At 38.2% G+C, this 23089-nt stretch overlaps 1 protein-coding gene across 1 annotated transcript in view; it reads right to left on the reverse strand.

Moving 5' to 3' along the window:
- Positions 1-20616, reverse strand: part of zmp:0000001200 (dedicator of cytokinesis protein 9) — a 63593-nt gene extending 42977 nt beyond the window's left edge. Inside the window, exons 1-5 of the mRNA XM_024286711.2 lie at positions 20039-20616; positions 8297-8413; positions 3784-3873; positions 1206-1288; positions 584-653 (exon numbers count right to left, since the gene is read on the reverse strand). Of these exons, the coding sequence (XP_024142479.1) occupies positions 584-653; positions 1206-1288; positions 3784-3873; positions 8297-8413; positions 20039-20209 (531 nt within the window). The 5' untranslated portion in view covers positions 20210-20616. The remainder of the gene's footprint in view (positions 1-583; positions 654-1205; positions 1289-3783; positions 3874-8296; positions 8414-20038) is intronic.
- Between the last annotated feature and the right edge of the window lie 2473 nt (positions 20617-23089).

Raw genomic sequence — 23089 nt, forward strand, 5'->3', positions numbered from 1 at the left:
GCAATTAAATCAACTTCTCAGTCTTCTTCTATTGTTATCTGCAAAACAGTAAGTGCTTCAAACAAGAGTCAAGTGCAGCTTCTGCAAATTATAGAAGAAGTTAGCTTTTGATAGCGCAAGATTTGACCATCAAATCTGTCATCTTCCGCCCTCAAGAAGCTTCATAGATTCAAACTCAAATTCTGATTGGTGAAATTAACATAAATGCATTTAACCTATATATGGCTATGATTAATCAGCAATGTTTTTTATGGAAAGCCACCGCGGAGACCAGAAGTGAGGACAGAAGCGCTGACTGTATGAGCATAAGGCAGACTTTCATGAACTTAGCAACAAGTGAGGACCAAAATCTGATTGGTTTGAAACAAAGTCTGACACCAGCACAGCCGGAGCGTAGGGAAAAAACAAACAGAACAGTTGGAATGATCTAAAATATATTTTAGACAAATTAAATATACCAAAAACTACTCTCTGTGATTTAGATACATTTTTCTGATAATTTTAGGCCTTCACTGAAGGCTTTGCAGGCCCTGACCGTACGCCACTGGTTATTAGGAAATACGGGTTTATTAAAAAAACTCACCTCATCTTTATCGACATCCTCATCCACTTCAAACACATGGACAGCCAGTTTATCCGGCCGGGATACTTTGCTGTAAAATAGAACCGGGTTAGTGTGATAGTATGAGAAACACAGAGCAGATTGAATGAAAACTTCTGCCTTCCTGAATGGGACAAGTGTTGACAGTCAGCACTTCCAGTTACTGCCTAACCTGCAGGCTGCCAGCAGGAAAATGGGCATTAGCAAAACCTAATAATCTATTTACCAGAAATTAATTTGAAGCGTTTGTCAGCCAATCTGCGTCATGTTGCATTGTTTTCACTTCCGCTGAGGTTTAGAAAAATTTGGCCGCAGTTGTTCTGTGAAAGACATTACCGGTTCTGATTCTAGTAAAATAGGTGCACTTCAGGGAAGAGGCTTGAGCTGATGATACAACTTCAGGACAATGACGGTGATTTCCTCACCGGCTGCAGTCGGAACACACACAATGCTTTAAAGAAGGGAAATGCTCTTTTGTGCGGAAATGAGGCTCGTTTGTAGGATGTGTTTTCTCGTAATTAATTTATGGAGCCATTTTAGTTGAATATAATAATAATATAAGTGAGTGAATTTCAAAGCAAACACAATACAAAGACTGACTTACCTAGGAAGTTGGCGGAAATCTCCAGAATAATCCTCATATTTGTAGTTGACGACATGCCAGTTAGACTTGTAGGTTTTAATGCACTGAGGAGACAAAGCAGCAGAATTTTTGCTGTGTTTAGGCATATTTGGAAAAATGTAAAGTGTTCAAAGTCTTCGATTAATCGTGGCAGGCTTAGCTGCCAGTATCATGTAAAAGTGCAGATTTCTGTGCTTCATAGCGGCTCAGATAAGAACGAGTGAAGCCGCCAAAAAGTGAAAAATTGGACTGGTCTTGGGATACACTGCAACATTTATCATATCTTGAGACACATTTTGGGATATGTATTTGTATTGTTCGACTCTTGCCAATAGATGCCCCTAGTTTCCAGTGCTCTTATAAGTACGATTATGTAATTTGAAGTAGAAATTAAAAATCGTGTAGTTTTCTGCAGAGTTCATTAGAAATTTGCCTCCAATTTCCCATCATCCATCTGTTTATACGTTCTCCCACTAGCTTACAGCCCCTCACAACCTCAGGCAAAAATAGCGATATTTTCGAGCTATTTAGCCATACAGTTTTCATCTCGAATGACAAAAATGAAGATACTTATTTGTCTGCAAGTAGGTACATTTGAATGGAGCTTGTGCCCCGCCACTTGTAGCAGTAACAGTTTTTTCACCTGTTCCGCTTTCACAATTTGAAAAAAAAAAAAATACTCAGAAATAAAATTTTAAGCTTAATTTTCGTTGTCCTCTATCATGAGAAAACGCAAGTTAAACAGTTAAAAACACAATTTTTACCAGAGTGGGCCTTAAAGGAAAAAAATTGCATTTTAAATTCCTTTAAAACCAGCCATTCTCTCACTTGTTTTTCAAATAACACTGCCTGCTGTTGGTACCTGGATGAGGTGTGTTCAGACAACCAGAAGCTGGAGGCAAGCTGAGGTTAAAGAAGCAGGAGAGCGGCCTTCCAGATCTAGAATTACCTACCACCGGGCCAACTGCTACATAAGGGAGACATACTTGTTGAATTCTTTCTTTTGAAAAGTTGGACTCATTGACAAGCAAAAGAGCCAAACCCTGCAGGTGTCCTAAAAGCAAACTTCTGTTCTCAAAAACAGGGAAGAATGTTGAGCAGAACTCTTCAAAGGCAACATCACTCCTAGCAGCTCTTGTCCGGAGCTAACGGTACCCAACGCCCTCAAACTCCCCTGGGTAAGATGTCGGCCAACACCTTTTTTCTGTGCACGGAAAACAGAAGTTCAAAAAGCCTCCAGATAAAAAAAATAAAATCCCTCACACACAAACGTTATGCAGCATCTTAGAAAACAGAAAAAAGGAGTGTTGATTCATGCTTTGTTTTCACCACTCCTTGGAAGGGAGCGTATCACTATACCGCTTTACTTAGAAAGGAGACATCTGCTCATCGTTAGATCAAGTGACAGGAGCTGCTCACTGGTATCAGTTCAGCAGAAATCCACGTCCTTTACAAGAAATGCTCCTGCAGAGTTCAAACTCAACGTGAACAGCAGAGCGAATCCGAAACTGATATGACCAAAGCAGTCGTGATTAAGTCATAGGAGCCTCTGCCTATGTCTTAGTTTCTTTAGGACCAGATCACAGCTCAATCATGGCTTTCAGTTTGTCTTTCAGAGATGGTTTGATCAACAAGTCTGAGGTAATGGTTCTAATTTGAAAATGAAGTCACACTAGAGAAACACCTGACACGTTCTGCATAAATGAAGTTTTAGGTTTGTAAAAAGACTGGCGAGAAGTAGAGCAGAACAGAATAATGGCATACCTGACAGGCTTAAGATCTAGAACTGACAAAAAGAGGTAGAACCAAGTAAATCAAGCCAAAATTGATATTATTAAGAAATACTGATGCCATTTTTTTTGTCTTATCTAGGACTCGTTTTAAAAAAAAAACGTTCAATCAAATCAACCATCTCTTTAATTATTCAAATATGGACTCCTAAAATCCATGAATCTGTTTCAGTGTTTTTATCTCTGGCCAAAGAAAAAAAAGCAGTTTTGTCCATTTTAATGAGAGAATTCCTTATTTTTTAATGAATCAATAACTAAATCAAATTCTGAAGAATCGTAAATGAAAAAAAAAATCATGAATGTGGGAGTTAAAATCAAATATATTTAAAAGTTTTGGTCTTAATAACCAGCTGTAATAGACACTCAACATAATAAAAACAATACTAAAATACCAAACAAACTAACCTTTTTTATCTAACAAACACATTCCTATACTTGGTGAAAACAAAGAAATTTAAATCTAATGCTAGTGATAATGAGAAATCGGGTGGAAAAGATGCCGGGTTTGTCTGACAATCCTTAAGTTGTATTCATTTAATAATTTTAACACTTTCATTAAAAAAATGCTGTTATTGAGAGTAAAATTATATGAGAGAATAGAAGCTATTGGCTGGCTGAACAGCTGTTTATGGTAGATATCTGTCCTTTCCATTGTTGTAAAATATAAATGCTCCCTGCCTCATATTCCTTCTGTCTGACGTCAGAGTTTCTGCCTGAACCCAAGAAGCTGATAAGCAGAACACGTTTCAGGGCCTTTAAAATCCACCAACCTCTTGGACAAACAGACTCTGTGCTTCCTCCTCAGCATTTTCAGGCACTGTTGGGTACAAGGTTCTCCCCTGGCGCCTGATAGTTGAAATCTATAACATAAAACAAAAGAAAAAACAGTTTAATTGAGGAGTTACAGCAAACAAAGTAGATAACAGTGGAAAAAATAATGTGGGAGCAAAACTTTAAGGTAAAAACGGTATTTTATATATTCAGATGTACAATGTGGCACTCAGTGTACTTTGACAAAGGCAGGGTTTTTTCTTTTTTGTCTTACGCTGATTATAAATTGAAATGGTGCATTGGACCACCCATGATCCCTTTGAGGAAAAAAGGAAGACAAATGCATCCATTCAGTGAAACGTTCAGCTGACTTTGTCCTAAAGATATCAGTGTGGTTTTGTAGAGTCATCAGCTGTGAGAGCTATATTTGTTTTGTGGGCTGCTGAGACAGAATTACTATTACAGTATCTCAACGAGAAATCCAGTTTACTGTAAATGGAAGCAAAAACGTGACTTTTTGTCTGCTTTTTTAATTTACTCCAGCATCTTCGAATGCTGACTAAAAACCATTAATCCCAATAAAAATAGAGTTGATAAAATACGAATTCACTCCACGAACCATTGATAATTAAAAATCCAAACATTAAAACTGAGAACTTTGTGGACAAGGATCGGTCTGTGTCAGCCAACACCAAATCCACACAGAGCTCTTGATTGTGAGCTTGGAGTTTTCCTTCCTGTTAGCCTGCAGGGCTTCCTGGAGGGGAAATTATAATCTTTACAATCCAGTGAGCAGAAATAAACACAGTACAGCAGTAATAAAGATCCAGGAAAAAGGGCAACAGGAAGAATTGAATCGGGCTAGAAGTCCTCACAGAGAACGACTGTGTGGGCCCGAGAGAATCTCAGATTAGAGTGGGCTTTGACTTTTGACATTGGACTTTAACAACATTTTAGCTTGAAAACCTTGGCTTCTTTCCATTGACATGAATATAGATGGACATAACAAGGCCTGTTGGCTTATAAGCCTTTTTAATTAGGTAATTCTGCAGGAGACATTTGATCTTAGATTGTGTCTTTAGACTCATTTAAAGTTGTCATCTAAGATCCAATCTGCTTAAATAAGAACATCCTCCAGTTCCATTGATATCTCATGTGTTTGGGTGGAAAAATGAGAAGTTTGGTGTCTTAGGAAGATAAAAAAAAATTGAGTCTAGAGAGGTCATGAATTAATGGGCTGGTTCTCAGGAGGATATAGTCTTCAATTTTGGATCCTTGTATTTAAACAATTTTAAATATTAGATGTTTCTTGGATTCTATTTGCATCTGCAAGAAAAAAAAGGAGGAGAAAGGATGGAAAGGTTCCATGACAGATGAAGAAGGAAGATGGAAGGAGGTTGAAGGAGGACATAAGGGTTGGTTGGTGAAAGCGAGGTGGATGCAGAGCATACGGTATGATGGAAGTGGATTATTCCCTTTTTTCAACCCCTATGGTGCAAAAACTGAATCTTAGAAAAAGAAAAAAAACGTCTTATTTCCTGTCTTGCAAGAAAATCGGGACAGTTTTTCAAAGTAAAATAATCTTGGGTTGAGAAAACATTTATGGGTGACTAGAATGTTTTTTTTTAAATAAGAGTTTTTGGTAAGACCCTTTTTCTAACCCCATTGGCTGATATTTATTTAAAGAAAATGTTGGATTTAATTCTAAAAGGGCCTGTTTTTAAGAGAGGAATGGCAAGTTTGCAAGTGTCTTGTTATTATATTTTGCTCTGTTAGGAAATCTTTTTTTTTTCCTTTTGAAAACAAGGAACCATCTACTTGACTCATTTAGTTTAGTTGCAATATTATTTAAAAGTTTCCACCAGAAATGTAAAGTTTTTTTATTGCATTTTTTCTCTAGGGCAGATTGACTGCAATACCTCTACTAGCTTTTGCCAGTTTATACAAAGTGTCAAATATAAAAAAATATTGTAATTGTTTTTTGGAGTTGGTTTAATGAATGTAATAGAATTATAAGTCCAATTACCAAAATAAAAAAAACCTCCACGGGATATAAAATGAACCACTTGGTAAATATAAGGTCAGGTTTCTCATTCCAGGAGACAGACAATAACCGGATTTAAACAAAACAGACAGAGGATGTCTTGTGGGGCCAATCACAGACTTATCACCGCAGATTACAAACTTGCCTGAACAAAAGTCTCAAAGACAGAAACAGATGTTAAGTTCAACCAAGTGTGTTTTGGTTTCGTCAGCGTCACCTGTCGGCCCCCGACAAGGCGCCGTTGTGAGCAACGCTGGCGTGTTGCATTAATGACAGCAGGCTGCATCGACAAAGTCGAGGCTGCCATGCTGTTACTTAACTCCCAGCTGTTGGGCTTTTCAAACAGCACTATTCATAGCATCTGCTATTTTCATAGTCTCTCTACTAACTGTCATTGAAACGTTGTAAAACTTTATTAAACATAAAAACCAGTCTTTGGAGCAGAGGAATTATAAATGTTTACAGTGGAATCTCCTGGATTTAGGAATGTCAAAATGCAGACAAAAGATTGTTGGGTTTGTAACCGTTTTCTGGTTTAAACTCTTTGAGATAAGTGTGGGGGATTCAGAAATGCGATTTGTTTCATGGAGGACGGAACAGATATTTGGAAATATCTTTTCAACGGTGCCCAGGTCAACAGTACGGCTTCTAAAGCACAGATGGAGATGAGATCTCATTGTTGCTCTTGGGAAGGACGCCCTTCGAGGAGCTCTGTGTTTCTGGAGTGCCAGCACTAAGCCCCGATCTCCATTTCAGATTTTCCATCCGCAGAAGCGTGTAAAGTGTGAGAGAGTGAACATCCTGAGTAGTGTGGTCAGAGATAACAGTCGCTCTTTCACAACATAACAGAAAGAATGAGCTGGCCCCCTGAACTCTCCCAGCACGAAAAAACGTGTGGCTGGAAGATATAAACAAAAGCAAATCCACTGTGAACGACCCCACCCAGAAATCACAACAGTGGCCACACCTGAGCCAAAGGAAAGACTGTGGAAGCTAAACAAATATAAAGTAAAACACTCACATCACTGAGTAAATACTGATGTTAGATTAGCTTTTTATGGGTACATTAGGGGTTTTATTGATTATCTGGTTAATAAATGGATCTGTTTAATCAAAGTCCTTTATTTTACATAGCTGTGTGAAAATCCTAAAATTCTAGATTGGTCATCAACACTGCTTCACTCTTCTAAAATGTAGTGGCTGTAAGAACTGTCCATTTGGTAAGACTTTTGTGAGTTTACACAAATGAATATTCTCAAATTCACACAACTTTTTATATTTATTGCGGAAAACTTCACAACATTTGTAAAAAATGGAAGTGGTTCCTTGCCAAAGCAATCAACATTTATTTTTTTGAAAAACAGCAAAAGCATTGCATCAAGGAAAGTAGCTTCCTAGTTTGACCACATTAGTTTACTAAAGTGAGTCGAGCTTTCAAGCTGCTTCATTAACTCCAACAACTGCTCCTCTCCAGCACTTCTCTGGATACTTTCAGAAGGTCTGGCTGGAAGCAACTTATGACATGACAACGCATTCTCTCTCCCAACTCGCCATATTTGGACATACGGTTCAGGCCTCCAACGTGTCACTTTTTGACATTTTGGGTGTACCCAACTCGACGTTTTTTGAAGGGTTGGATGTTCCCATTAAATCAGGGGTCCGCAGCCTCCGGGTTACAAACCGGTAACAGTCTGAGGGCCGCCTGGTACCGGGCCATAGACAGGGAAAAAATGTATTTACTAATCAGGGTCCCCAACCATTAAGATGTGACACATCTCAACACATGTTACGAGGAGAGTTGAACATGGCACCGAAGAAAAACCTGATTTGGCAGAGCTCAAAACCGCGTTAGCCGACATACTGGCAAAGCTAGCCCCAGCGAAACTTGATTACATCAATGATATTAATGATCCTAAATAGTCTGAATCTAGTAATATTTGATATTAAGTCCAGAACCGGATATTGATAATTCATGTAGAGAAAAATGGTATGGTCGAGTCGGGTGGGATTATATAAATTCGCTTCCTTCCACTCCCTTTCAAGCGATCTACTTGGGATTCATTAAGTGATATGTTATGTATTATGACCTGATTGCTTGAAATAAACCATTTCATTCATTCAGTCATTCATGTGGACCGATACTGTACCTGTTCCAGGTAAAGGTTAGGATATTGGTACTGGTCCAGTACCGGTACCCTAATCCAATACTGGTTCTGCATCTGGTACCAGTACTGGACTATTACCCTAATCCTAACCTGGCACTGGTACCCTAACCTGGTACTGGACCGGTACTGGACGCAGAACCAGTACTGGGTTAGGGTACCAGTACCTCAATCCTAATCCGGTTCTGCGTTCCGAGTGTCGGAAAGCCTTTCACACGCGTAGGAAAGACTTCCCAAGGAAACGAACTCGGAAGCAGATCAAACGTTCATGAAAGAAATCTGTATTTAAAAATATGATGCATTTACCTCAAAGTCCTCAAGGGGGAACTGCAGCATGTCTCTGAGGACATCGCTGAGAATCTGCGTCTTCCTCTGCACCAGCACATTTTCATAGTCCAGCGGTTCAATCACCTTTGGTTTTACCTGGAAGTGAAAGAAACACAGTTATTGGAATGACTTATGCTCATTTCATATCGGAAATAAGCAATTAATAAAAGAAATGAAGCAAAAGCTGGGTTTAAGATTGTCACTTCGCTACATTTTATATTTCAACTGGGACTCAAACATTTGGTAATGAGTAAAGTGGAAATGCTTTAACGAGATGCAAGAAATCACACTAGATATAACCTGTAAACTTACATTTATGCACCCATTGTCCAAGTGAATAATATCGACAGATGACCTCATCTGTTAAACACTAAGAGATTGGGAGGCACAAAATACTTATGAAGATACACTAACAAATTAATAAGACTTCAAGTAGAAATACCTATTTAACGGAAAATGTGTGCCGCACGCTTTACAAATAAAAATCCAGCAGGTTTTCAGAAAATCGAGTAAACACAATAAAAAGTATCGAGACAAAACAGTGGGAGCCTTATTGGTCCAGAGCAAATAAACCACTTCTGCAGCAGAGGTTTTGTAAAATGTATCCTTTTGTGATGAATAAACACACATGGTCCTAAAAACCTTCACATGCATTAAATATATTGCTAAAGAGTGAGTAGAAGAACTGGGCATTGCAAAAAACAATACTATTGACTCTATTTAAATCCACATAATCTCAGCTGAATTTGTATGGACTTCAACAGGATTTGAAAAAAATATTATGAGAAACTTTTATTTTTTTTTACATAACTGGCTATTTAGGGCAAGAAAAACATTTTTGAAAAGTGTTTGATTTTCCTGAAAAATTATATATTTGCACTGATTTCATAAATTGAATATTTTTGCCTTTTTAGAGATAGTTTGATCTGTCATTAATTGTTTTTAAGCTGATTTTAAAATGTGGTTTCGATCAATCTTGACAAACAAGATACAACATGGATCATGTTTACAACAAGATTTTTTAAGGCTAACTTGATTTATTTATTAAGTAAGTAAGAATTAATTTTCATTAATAAAATTCCATAAGTAAAACTCCTTCTTTAAAAAAACTGTTTCATAATCAACAACACTTCATGCATTTATCATAATAAACTTGTAAATCTGAATAGAATTTATCTAGGAATTTGGCGGTGATACCCAGCCCCATGTGTAACAAGCTGAAAAACAGCAGTGGTTTGACAGCAGAGCAAGCTCATCGCCTCCACATCTGTGACTGATAAGACCTGCATGATCTCAGAGTGGGAGTGGGGGATAAATCAACATCCTTAAACACAGCGGAGGCAAGTGTGACTTCCTAAAACACACAAAAAGATGGGGCTGCTATGTCTTGTCCTGGCTTTATCTATGACTCACATAACGTTTCAAATGCAACTTGTGAAAGGCAGAGGCTGATGCATCCTCTGATTTATAAGCCATTTAGGAAGATAAGACATGTGTAATGCATAAAGCTTCTTAGGTCTAGAAAATAAAGGTTTATCAGGCAAAATAATTTGCTCTGAAGAAAATTGTGTATTTTTTTATTTCAAAGCCTATAATTGCATTTCTGAGCACCGTATTTTCCGGAGTATAAGTTGCAGTTTTTTTTCATGGTTTAGCTAGGGGTGCGACTTATACTCAGGAGTGATTTATTTGTTTATTTTTTTACATAAATAGGCTCATATATTTGTTATTTTTCCACTAAACACCAGTTGTACTTTAGAAGTTATTTCCTCTAACAACCGCCAGAGGGATCCAACAATTTGCTACTGACAGTGGTGGAAGAAGTGTTGTCCAAAACAAACATGGCAGAGAATCTGATTGTTTTCCTCTTAAACTTAAATATTTTTTTTATGCAGATCAAAAGATTAATATTCTTGTTTTTATTTATTTACTTATTTATTTAGCTACACGTGACATGGCGGATTTGTTCTGAAACGTCAGATTTTTCTCAGAAAAGTGCAACGTATACTCCGGAAAATACGGTATTTCTTATTGGAATTGTTGTGAATCAGGAGCAGGGAAAAAAAAATACTGTTTAAAATAGTGCTTTTATGTGATGTAGAAAATACACTGGAATGGCCACAAGCTCACTGCTCTGAGCTCTTGGCAACGAGGAGGGGAAGGAGGGCGGAGTTACTCTGCGATAATGGTCCCGCCCACAACTCCAAGATTAATGTCCTAGAAAATGACAAGTTTTTTTAAAAAAAATAGCTAAAAACAGCATAATCATAATTTTAAAAAACAGGGAACGTCCAAGATCCGAGAGGGTCTATAAAATTAAGCAATAACCAGGAGCTGTCATGATAGAAGCTTAGACACCTGAGTTATCGAAATCAGCAAACCCAATGAGAGAAACCATCCTGATGAAGCTCTCACAAACCAAACGTTTAACCCTCCTCTACAGTTACCCTGCCCTTTTCCCACCAATAAAAAATTCCTGGGCTATTTTTTTCTTCTCCTGCAAGTTCATCCCCATTGTTTATTCCGTGGCTCAAAGTGGTCAACCACACAAAGCAGTCAGCACTGACTCAGATTGTACATATGTATCAGAAAGAGCCTGATCTGAGCTCGCAGAGGTAACCACAGTCAGTCGACCTGCTCCTAAATTTGAATAGTCATGTAATTCAGGCTGTTGTGACTGTTATTGTTGGTAGACCAAAGAAAATTGCCGTACTCAAACATTTTTATCCAACAAGAGCTGCACATGTAGTAGTCTGCACAAGGGGACGTCATTAAAACTCCTATTGGTCAGTCTATTCCAGTGGGTGGGGCATCGACATACCGACCTCTGCTATATTCTAACTGGTTGGACGCACCTGATCCACATAGGGGTGTAAGAAAATATCGATTCAGTGAAATATTGCAACACTTCATTTCACTTTTATCAATTTAAAATGCTGCCAAGATGGTATTTAATTAATAATTTACATGCAAACATGCAGTTCAGCGTCTTACTTTTGTGTTCCACCAAAACTCTCAAAAGCTAGTTGGCAGGAAACCGCACCAGACCTTTTACAGCAAAACAATTAAAAGATCTCACAAGAACCATCTTGTGTTAGATGTGAACCAGTGAGCCTCATTGTTGATGTTTCAACACAGTGAAATGAGACATTAGTTTTAACGAAAAATGCACATCAAACAATAAATCTGTGCCAAATTGGTACTGGTGCTGTATAAAAACACGAAATTCTGTGGTTCTTGGCTCATGTCAGAACGAGTGAGACTATGCAGACACTTAATTTTCTGATAATTAAATAAAATGTACTTTACCAGTTTATTCAAGCGAAATAAGTAATATTATTTAGATAAAGATTAGGTCCGAATCTTAAAAAAAAAAAAAACAGTGAAGTATTGTCTCTGGTACAGTCTTGGAATATATCGCGATATGTAATATATCGTGACACATTTATCGTTCTTACTAGGTCCAAATCTTTAAAAGAAACAGTAAACTATTGTGTACAGTCTTAGAATATATTAAGATTTGTAATGTATCTTGACACATGTATTGTTTATTCCTAGGCCCAAATGTTAAAAAAAGTAAACTATTGTCTCTGGTGTTCTCTAGGAATATATCACGATATGTATTGTATCGTGACACATATATCCTTTTTTCTAGGTCTGAAACTTTGAAAAAAAATAGTGAACTTTTGTGTACAGTCTTAGAATATATTGGCATATGTACTGTATCGTGATACATGTATTGTTTTTTCCTAGGTCCAAATGTTAAAAAAAAAGTAAACTATTGTCTCTGGTGTTGTCTAGGAATATATCACGATATGTATTGTATCTTCACACATGTATAATTTTTTCTAGGTCTGAATCTTTAAAAAAAAAAAGAACTATTGTCTCTGTTAATGTCTTGGAATATATTGGGATATGTATTGTATTGTGACACATGTATCGCGATATGTTTGGTATCATCAACCTCTTACAAATACTCACCTCAAGATTCAGGTAATCAGCTGTCCACCCCTTAAGACCTGGAATTGCCCCCTGCTACTCTATGAAATGTTGTGTAACACAACACATATACAGACTTGCTGAGTTCAACATGAATATCTTAATAAAATACAATTATTCCTCAAACTACTTTCAATCTTCAGAAAATATTGCAACTCTGCATATATTTGGTGTTTTTTTAAATAGTCTATAAAGACATACTGGATAATAGAAAGGAGTCTGTATTTTTAGTTTCACTCAAGTGAACAAACAGACCGACGGTCTCTGGAAAAGGCATCAAACGAAGGAGCATGAAGACATCTCTCCCAGTCTCTCTCCGGCAGCTGTTTTAGCTCCAATCACTGCAGCGTCATGCAGCCTGAAACAACAGGGCAGTGTACTCCTCTCGTCTGCCTGATACAGTTAATCTCCTGCCAATGATTGTTCAGGTGATTCAATGGAGCCCCAGGCACTGGACCCCGACATCCCTGAACAAAAACCTCTTTACTTCTTCTGCTTGACTTTGGAGCCAAATAAAATGTTTTATGAGTCTTTCAAATAAAACTGAACACACCAAGGGCTTCTGCCATGCAGGTACTAAAGAGCTGGTAAAGTTCAACATTCCTTTGAGCTGGTGCTAGCGCTGCACTTTTTTTAATGTGAGTTGGCAAGGATGAAGAAAGGCAGGAGCTCACATGACACCTGTTTTAGTCCAGGTTCTTTAATCCACACACCGCACGCTGACAGACGTTGGAACAGATTGGAACAATTATGTCAAAACAATTATATTCTTGTGAATTATTACTTAAAGCGCAACTCCAAATGACTTACCAACACCTGTGGCGCCGGGTCCACCTCAACCTCAGCAGCAGCCAACTTCTTGTACTGCTGTGGACTCTCAATCACCAGCTCCTTCTTTGGAGTTTTGCTGGACCTTCCTTGCATTGTCAAAGTGCAGAGTTTTCCTAACTAATCCGGTTTAGATTCCAGAAAAATGCAGAAGTTATGGACTCATCCTTATGCTCATGGAAACTTGGGAGTTATTCCTTCTCAAACTCAACCAAGACTGCTCCGACTGGAGTGAACTCCCAACCAGACGGAGGGGATGGCCCCTCCCACACACAACTGCACAGCCTGAGGAAGCTAAACACACACACACACATCTGACCGCACACCATCCACCTGCAGGGTGACGGAGGACTGAAAACAAAAGACACACATTCCTCAAATATTAAAATGTGATCAGGGACTGCCCACGCCTTGAAAAGGACAGATGATATAGAACCTCCCGCCTGAGAAACTCTCAAGGAGACCAAGATGGAATATTCTAATAATGAATCAGGGTGTAAGCCATCATTTACACCAAATAGATCAGTCATCAAATGCATGATAATAGTACTGTACTAACAAAATCAACATAAAAACTACAACTAATAAGAATTTAATGGCAAAAAGTCCCTAATCTGAGATGTTTTCCTTCCACTGCTCTAAGACGGTGGCTTTAATCACAGGGTTGGGATTAGAGCCTGCTTCTGTCTACTTGTTGATGCAACTGCTGGAGGGGCATTCCAAACACTAAGCAGCCCCTGTCTGCCCACCGAGGAGTGGGTTCAACTTAACAGATTCCTCTGGTGGGCCACCGCAGGGGAGGATGTTATCTTTTCACGCCTGCGTCTCAGCTCAAGGAGAGGCGAGGGGGAGGCCGGCTGCCCTCTCTCCACCGTCACATGCTATAGGAGTCCATTTGAGGGTTTGGTTGGGAATGCTGCATCTCGTGCAATTCTTAGGAATCCGTTAGTAAATATGTGTGGAGAAATACATTAGAGTGCACTAAATATAGATGAATAAAAACAAGTGATTCAATCGAGAAGTTTTCAATATTAGGAAAACACATTTTCAGGCAGTTGCTGCCAAAACAAGTCAAACGGTGGAAGTAGGATCTGATCATGTGACCAATTTGTTTCAATGGATCCATTTAAGGCCACATTTTTCGGCCCCTAACTGTCGCCACATGACGTCACCAAGTTTCTCTTCCTGAAAACGTAAACATGATGGGACAAAGATGTTGAGACAATGCTCAGTGAGGACAATGAGGAGCTGAGGGGTGGATGTGAAAAGGCCACGCCCCCATTTGAATTGATGCTTTACATAATTGGCTTAAAAGCGTTGATAAATTATTTCAGTATAAAGTATAAATTTAAGAAAAACTTTTTTCTCCCAACATTAAAATGACTGGATTGTAGATTGTACTGCCTCTTCTAACAAATACATTGTTAGTTTTATCAGATATTCTTTCTCAGTGGATCACACTGTTTAAAATGTTATTTCTCATTATTAACTGTTACTTTTATGTAATTTACTGAAATACTCTTTTCTCTCAATGTCTGATTATGAAGACTTTTTTTTTCCCACATTAATGTGACGGCATTACGACCCCAACAGAAGGTTAACGAGTCAAATTCTCTTAAGTTAAATCTATATTTTACAAGTTTATAGTCTTATTAATTTACAGAAGTTGCATCTCAGAAATGAAAACAACAGTAATGAGGGTTACATGTCGATGGAACACAGTGTGCTCATTTTTCAACTTGCTACTAAAATCAAATTCCATGGAAACAAAATGAGACTTTTTATAAGGGGGGAAAGCTGGCACAAGGAGGTCAGCAGGAAAGCCCGCTGAGCCCCTTTCTCCTGCTAGGACAAACACTCACGCTGCTGAATGCAGACTGAACGGATGTTTAGGAAAAAGTGCTTTCAGACTAAATCATAAGCACAGATTTTCTGTTTTTTATAGTCAAAAATAAGTAAAAAGATAAAAAAAAAAGACAAACATAATACACAGAATGTCTTATTTATATAAAAATAATAACAAATGGCAATAAAAATAAAGCATGCAAACGGTTTTGCTCCCTAGTTTTTACTTGATGACATATTTAGTTAAAAGCAGAGACAATAAAAAAAATATTATACATAGAAAAAAACTAACAACTAACATTCTATAATCTTTTATATATTTTAACTCTCAAAAATGTTTAATTTGATGAATCCCAATCACTAGTACTGTCAGAATGGAGGTGTATCAGACACAGGTATGGCAAGCCGAGAGGGCCAAAAAGATCCTGATAAGTACCGAAAAATTAAAATAAAATGCATCTTTAGGGCGGAACTGCAATTGAACGTTCTGGTTACATAACAAGTTATCAGATCCAAAGCCCCGTGAAGAGAGGAATGTTCCACAACACCCAAGTCCGACTGGAACGACCCACAATCCACCAGTGTTTACATTCTGTCCTCCAGAACCCAGAGTACTGTGTGAGGAGACATTTCAACATGGGGCTAATAATTACACCACCGTCTGACTAGACACTGCTATCAACTCCAGACTAATGCACGGGACACACATTCCATCACAAGTTATAGGTTATATTTTTAAAGACAGTAAATACCACTTTTTTTTACCACTTTTTAATAAAAACTAAGCAAGCAACTAGTCTATATAACTTTAAACACATATTATAAGTATTAAGTCTCACATTTAAGGGAATATTAGACTGAATTTGAATATTATTGCTTTTCTCAAATTCTCTCTCCTACTTGAGAGATATAATGGAGAAATAGACAAAATAAAAGACATATAGACTTGTTGTGACTATGGCAAAAACAAGTCTTCTGCATGCGTTCTGGTTCATGTCATTCAGCCTTTGCTTTATCAACTCCCTCAAGCAAAAACCATATAAACTTGCTGTAATTTGGCTCAGGTCCTTGTAAGCAAAGCATCACAAGTCTAAGTTAAAAACAGCACTCCCAGAAAATAATTAGATAAAGGCGCTTTCATCTCTCACACAGTGGACGTCATCACTCTTTACTCCCTTTTTCTGCAACATGATTCCATAAAAACTCAGGCCTAATGTTTCACAGCAAAAATCAACAACAAAACAGAGAATTTCCTACTTTCTGTTTCTTCTTTTGAAAACAATTTGCCTTGTGAAGATAAAAAACTGTAAGGATGCATGAAGGTGAGCATGAGCTCAGTCTATCCCCATCAACTGCTGTAATCATGTTTTAAAATCCCAGACACTAAGAATAACCTGCCGCAATCAAAAGGAATTAAAAAGGCACGCATTATTGCGTCTTTTCATAACCAGGCTTAATGGATTAAAAAGGTGAAATGGTCCTCAAAGTAACGCACATTAGAGTTTATGGGCCAACGCTGACATGACGCTAGCAAGACACTTTGAGACGCCATTAAAACAGAATAAATAAATGATATGCCTCACATGCTGGTTTCATGATAGAGTGGCTGCTGAAACGGTATTTACTGTAGAGCTTTTGAACTACTTAACATCAGACCCTGATGCTCAACTTCACACTGCGTTTGAAAATGAGCCAAAAAAATTTTTTTTAAGTAACCTGAAAAAGCAGATATTATTTTACTGCAGCAACATTACCAACTAGTTAGAATGCACCTTACAGAACTTTATCAACTCTAATCTTCAAAAAAAAAAAAATAGTGTTAATTGATAAAATATCTTATTGGTAATTTCACAAACAGGTGAGGCAAAAGGTGAGCTATCAGTACATGAAAAATACTGGTATGAAGCTTGAGGAACATTTAAAAGTTACATTATATCAGTGATTTTGTATGAATAAAAAAAAGAATAGATTTTTGGATATTAACCCCTTAAGGCCTGTTGTCGTAAATATGTGACAAACCACTTTGGCACCAGTTTTACCTAAATGTAGGATAGCGGTACTGCCTAACTATGTAGCTACAAGGGAGCCCAAGTCTGGGTCACTCTGTGTCCTGATAAAATACAAGGTTGTGTCAGGAGAAATCTGCCAAACCACCTGTGCAAATCAGTGGCAGCTGATTGGTTGTGGCGACCCCTGAAAGGATAAGCCTAAAGGTGAACTAACTTTAGCCTCGCTTCCACTGAGCGGTCCAGTCCAGTAAGGAGTAGTGAGGTAAGGACCAGTTAACTCTGGCAAATGTTTCAACTCAGTTAAGCCTTGCTTCAACTGAGGAGTTTGTTTTAATGGCACATGTGTGGTTGTAGACCGCTAGCATGTCATTGTGTTATTGTAGCGCCACGACTAGCAAAGCAACCACAATGGAGGTCATCCAGCAGATTTATTGCTTTACTTTTTGTACATCGTGTCTAACAGGAATTTAACGTTACTTGAAAGAAGATTGCGGGTGGCAAAGAAGAGTAAAGAGGAAAAATGTGGAATATGCTAGCTTAGCGCTATATTGGTGCTTTAATGTCAACATCACTTTCTGACAATCAACGGGTGGCAACAGCGAATCCCCGGTCTATTTTTCTGTGGACCTACAATGGATGGGGGCCCTCAAGAGGTACAGGTCGGAACTGTTAAATGGGTCCATTTTACAATAGAAATGCTAAAAAAAACAACGGACCGCTCAGTGTAAAATTAGACTTCAAAAACAAAAAGTGATATATATTTTTTTCTTTTCACAGCTGGACATAAATTCAGCCATTAAAGGGTTGAGGAAAAGCCTGCATACAAATTTCTTCAGGTAATTCCTAAACCACCTTAAGTAATCAATGAATCTATGCAATGTGGTTTTGGATTGTGGGAAGAAGCCAGAATACCTGGAGAAAACCGTTAAATACATGAGGAGAACATGCAGCTGCGATTTGAACCAGGGTCTTTTCACTGAGGCAAGAGTACCCACCAATAGACAGTCCAAATCTAATTCTATAAAAAAAAAGTACGAACATTTGTGGTATAATTTTTACCTTTTGGCTAAATAATAATAAAACAAGGACATATACTGGGGCAGCAACGCAACATTGTCAAAATCTCACAGTTAGTGAATCATTCCAAGTTAAATAAGTTTTTAACAAACGGCTTATAGCAGATAAATATGTTTATTTTAAGTGTTGCTATGCAATTAAACCTGTACTTATGTTGATATGGTTAACCAAAAGCAATTATAGGTTATTTATTATCCACAAGTGCATTATTACATCACTTTGTGATCACCACCAGAGTCTATTACTATTCTTTATCATTTGATTTTGATTTCCACCATAAGTACAATTTAAAGAGAAAGACACAAAGAGATAGTTTGTTTTTAACATTTTTCTGTTTTCAACACTTTTTAAAAATGTCAGTAACAAAATTAATCTGAAAAATTGAAACTCAAGACTTCTTAATCGTATTTGTTCATTTGTCGCATCTGCTTTTTGTCAGTTTCAAGGCTTTAAAAAAACTTTATTAAAATGACTGAACTAACAACAGCAACTGACGCTACTTTGATGTACAAGACCGATCTAACAGAGGATTAACCAGCAGTGTCAGGATGAAAGGACCCCGCCCTGATCCAAAGGAGGACACATGACCTTGACCTAATTCTCTGCTTTTAGCCAGACCACAATCACTCAGCAGTCCTCTCTGATTCTGATGAAGCAGTGACAGGACAGCAGCACACACACACACACAAACACACACATCTCTAAGCAAACGCAAACAAGAGGGGAAAGACGAACTGGTACGGAGCCGCAGAAGCTCTGCCAAGTCTGCAGATTTAGAGCTGAAGAGCGCTGATTGACTTCCAGCAGACACAAACTCACAGTGCCGCCTGAACTTCTTCATGCCAGACCTAGTGGAAGACTGTCTGCCCCGGGGATTGGGAAGTTGTGGGTTCAAATCAAGAGTGGAGTCACACCAAAGACTCTAAAAATGCCTCCCTGTTGAACCCTCAAAGTGTAAAATTGGGGTGTTAATGTACCAAATGGCTCCTGAAGGCGCCGTGACTGGAACACACCGATTCTCTGGGGGTGAAGCAAATGCAGAGAACACATTTTACACACTAAGGTATGTATTTGGACTTTAGCTTGAACTCATTTGGTGCTTTTGTAGGAGTAAAGCCGTCTTATTGCTCTCTTTGGGAACTGATACCCATATGGCCAAAACAACACTATGGCCACTTTCTCCATAAAAGCCTTCCTAGTCGTCTTTTAATTCTTATTTTCTGCCAAAAATCTGCATATTTTTAGCAAGAAACTGTATATTATAAATTAGCCTATAAGTTGTGGGTGGGATCGTTGGCTCCCCATTACTGAGAGCTCCCCGTTTACATGCTCCTGCTAGCTTACAGCTCCTCACACAACCAAACTAACAATAGCGGTGCAACAAAAATTAGTGAGCATATTGGAGTTATCCAGTTTTGATGTCAGCTCACACGAGGAAAGCGAAGACATACTTGAATCTATTCACGCACAAGTGGACATATCATTTTCTGCATCACAAATAAGAGTATTTTTTTCGAATAATTTACATTAAAAATACTCAGAAATGTAATTCTAAGAGTAATTTTCTTAAAATGTGTCCTCCATCATCAGAAAAAAGCCACAAGAAAACACGGTTTTAACCGGAATGGGTCTTTAAAATTCAACTTGACTAACCACTGGAAAAAAAAAATCGAAAATCTGGGAGAAACCATGTGACATTATTAAGAAAATAAAGGGACTATCAATATAAGTGTAGATTTTTTGTTTTCAAACCCATAAAAATAGATTTTTTGGGAGTTCATAAAATGCATTTATGTCATAATTTATGAATTATCATTATTATTCAGCTTCATTTTTAACATAAAAACTTACCAATCATGTTATAGTAATGAAAAAACTAAAATATTTAAGTTAAATAAATACAAAAGATCATTAAAACTTTTGTGATATTAAGACACTTTGAATCTCCTCAGCATCAACACACCTTCAGTATTCTCTGTGCTGGCAGTGCACGCGACTCTCTCCGACTCAGCGCACGCTCAGCCTCAGACGGCCCAGCGGACTCTGCTGCTTCCTTGCAGATGTAGCCACTACAGTTCCTCTCTAAGACAGAGCGCAGCCCGTCAAACACCACCGCGCTGGTCGTGCACCCCATGGCTCCACGTCCAAGCCGGCATCAGTCAGGAGAGTTTGCTGGTGAGCCGGTTGTTTGCCGGATTATTCCCCACACTCCCGTCCGCTCCATGATCTCAGTGGGAGCAGCAAATCTGCAGCTTCAGGGATGCAGAGTTATCATCCAGAGGGATGCACCGAAGCGGCACTGAGGACGGGAATCCTTCCGTACAGTAAATCCAAGCGGTCTGTGCTTGCAGGAATACCTCAGTCAGCAGACGACAGAGAGTGAGATAGGTAGAGCAGAGAGAGAGGGATGGAGGGGGGATGAAGGATGCTGAGTGAGCCGCCGTGCTGCAGCTTCAACCAATGCTTCACTGTGCATCTGTTTCTCATTCACTGTTTTTCTCCTAAAATTCCCACAACACTCCTTTGCTTTCTTTGCAACATTTAAGGCTTTAACAGCTGAAAAATGTTCTTTTTCTTTCATCCTGAACGCATAGGAGTCAGACATTTTTTTTAAAGAACGGGTGAGTAATTTGCAAAAATAAATGGGTTACTACACAGAATGCAATCCCTCATATCCGGAGGGAGTGCCTCATTCCATGGTCAGGCGAACAGCAATATGGCTGAATGCTTATTTAGTTCAGATGAAAAAGCCAGGGCAACCGCAGACGAATCACAAAAAAACAGACGGCGTACAATGTGAAACGATTAGCAAATGAAGTTGCAATGGAAAGCTACAGGCTTTAAGGATTTTTGTTGATTTTTAACAATGAATATCTGATAACAAAACATGAGAGGATTTAGGATTATGCTAAGACATCTTTTTTTTTTTTCTGCAGCAGATTAGTTGCACTTGATCACAAAGTGCCCGCTCTGCCTGGCACGCCGATGTTGGGAGCTGAATATACACAAGCTTTTGGAAACATCAAGCAGTGATTCATCCGCTGGAACAAGCTGCGATTAAAATGTATTTAATGGCAAGAGTTCAGTAGAATGTGTTCTGAAAAGATGGAAGATTATAGATTCTTGTTAAAACATTTGGTCCAAAGGAAAACATTGAGACCTGAAGCCTCTTCGAAAATGATTTTGCACAAATAATTGTATTTTTAGTTAATGAACAAAAGCAGGAGTTCCCATACATCCTGAAGGTTCTGCAAACACATGCACGCCCTCCTGCTCGCTGCTGCTGTTAATATTTCAGCAGTACTTGACACACTGAACTAAATTCGAGTGCAGGATGCAGCAAAAAGCAGCTGAGCCCACAAATGAAGGGATTCACTGAGGGAGTTAGTGGGGGAAACGAGGGATGAGGCTTGGATTGCTCTGGGAGATGTATCTCCTTCTTTAAGATGATCCGGTCTTTCACACTTTAATTCCAGATTCCAACCCCCCTCTATGCTGCAGCAAAGAGAGATTTCAGGGTTTATAGAGTGTAACAAGAAGTAATCTGGTGGAAAACTACAGTCATAAATCTGCTTTTTGAGGTTGTGTAGCAGTGAAACATTTTCTTTCAGCATGTGTTCGCTTCTCTTGAGACAGAACGTAAAGACGAACATCTGTCAGTCTTGAGCATCAAAGACAGCACGAGTAAGACGTTGCTCATATCAGCAGGAGGAGTAGACATAGCTTGAGGCGCTGCGGATTGCATTTGTGAATCATTTGACTCTGGAATACAGATTCTTTTCTCGACATGTCAGGACTTATCTGAGGCAAAGCTAACTGACGACAGTCAACCGGATTTCCCGAGCTACATACTAAACAAATTTACTGGGATGCAAAACTTTAGAAAAATCTTAAAATGTTCAAAAACAGATCAACTTTTTATTTTATTTTATTTTTTTTAAATCAAAGGTTTTGTCTTAACAAAAATACACATTAAGATGAAAACACATAATTACTTTACATGAGGACAGATCAAAAACAAGTAATTTAGGCCAGGATGAAGCTTTTATTTTCCTGATAATCTTCATTGATGCATATATTAATCTGTCTGAAGATCAAATAAGACCCAAAACTTAGGAAGCAAAATGTATTTTGGAAGAATTATCATAGAATTGAACCAGTGCATTTAAAAAAAAAAAAATCAGGTTCCAAATCTGTTGTTTAAAAAAAAAAATAATAATAATAAAAACATATACATTAAAAAAATTAATCTGTCCAAAAATATTAAACTGAATATTCTGTGGATCTTGTAACTTTCGATGCCCTTTGCTCCAGTTACCTTTTGTCTTTAAGCTTCATTCCGGAAGTCAAAGAATTGCACGGATATTGAAGATATTCACAGAAAATCCTCCTAACTTACTTTTTAATAAATATTTGGTCAGATCATCTCTGTTCTGTAACACTTTAGCAATAAAGTTGTTGAACTGTGTTTAAATCTAATATAAATATATCTACCTTTACATCTGAAAACAAGAGAACAGTCGGCCAAAATGTGCAGCATTTATTCTAACGGAGATGCTGGAATGTCTGGGTCAGACAGGACAGCTGAGTCATGATGTGATTGTTCTGTCTGCCTGAATAACGTGCACACATCGCTCCGTATACGTAAGCTACTTCGCTTGACACACATATAACAGTCGCCTCACTGCTCGAAGACATCTGTGGAAAGCTCCACTGTATCAGGTAATGATTAGGCAGAGTCTGCTCTGCAAATCTACTTTGAAAATTCAATCATGAACATCTTCAGTAGACGGATGGAGCTCCGTAGCTACAGAGTGGATGAGGGCAGGGCTAAATGAATAAAAGATGTTTTTATCCTGCACCTTTTGGATAAAAAAGTTCCCACAGGGATATGAGAATTCACACCAGAATTAAACATTTTGAGCTTTTTCTGAATTTATAAAGATATCATTGTTTTATAATAACATCATTTTAAAATCGGCAGCCGTTTCTCTCATCCAGCTGCACCCCCCCC

This window comes from Oryzias melastigma, linkage group LG21 (genome assembly GCF_002922805.2).
Source record: "Oryzias melastigma strain HK-1 linkage group LG21, ASM292280v2, whole genome shotgun sequence".
NCBI lineage: Eukaryota > Metazoa > Chordata > Actinopteri > Beloniformes > Adrianichthyidae > Oryzias > Oryzias melastigma.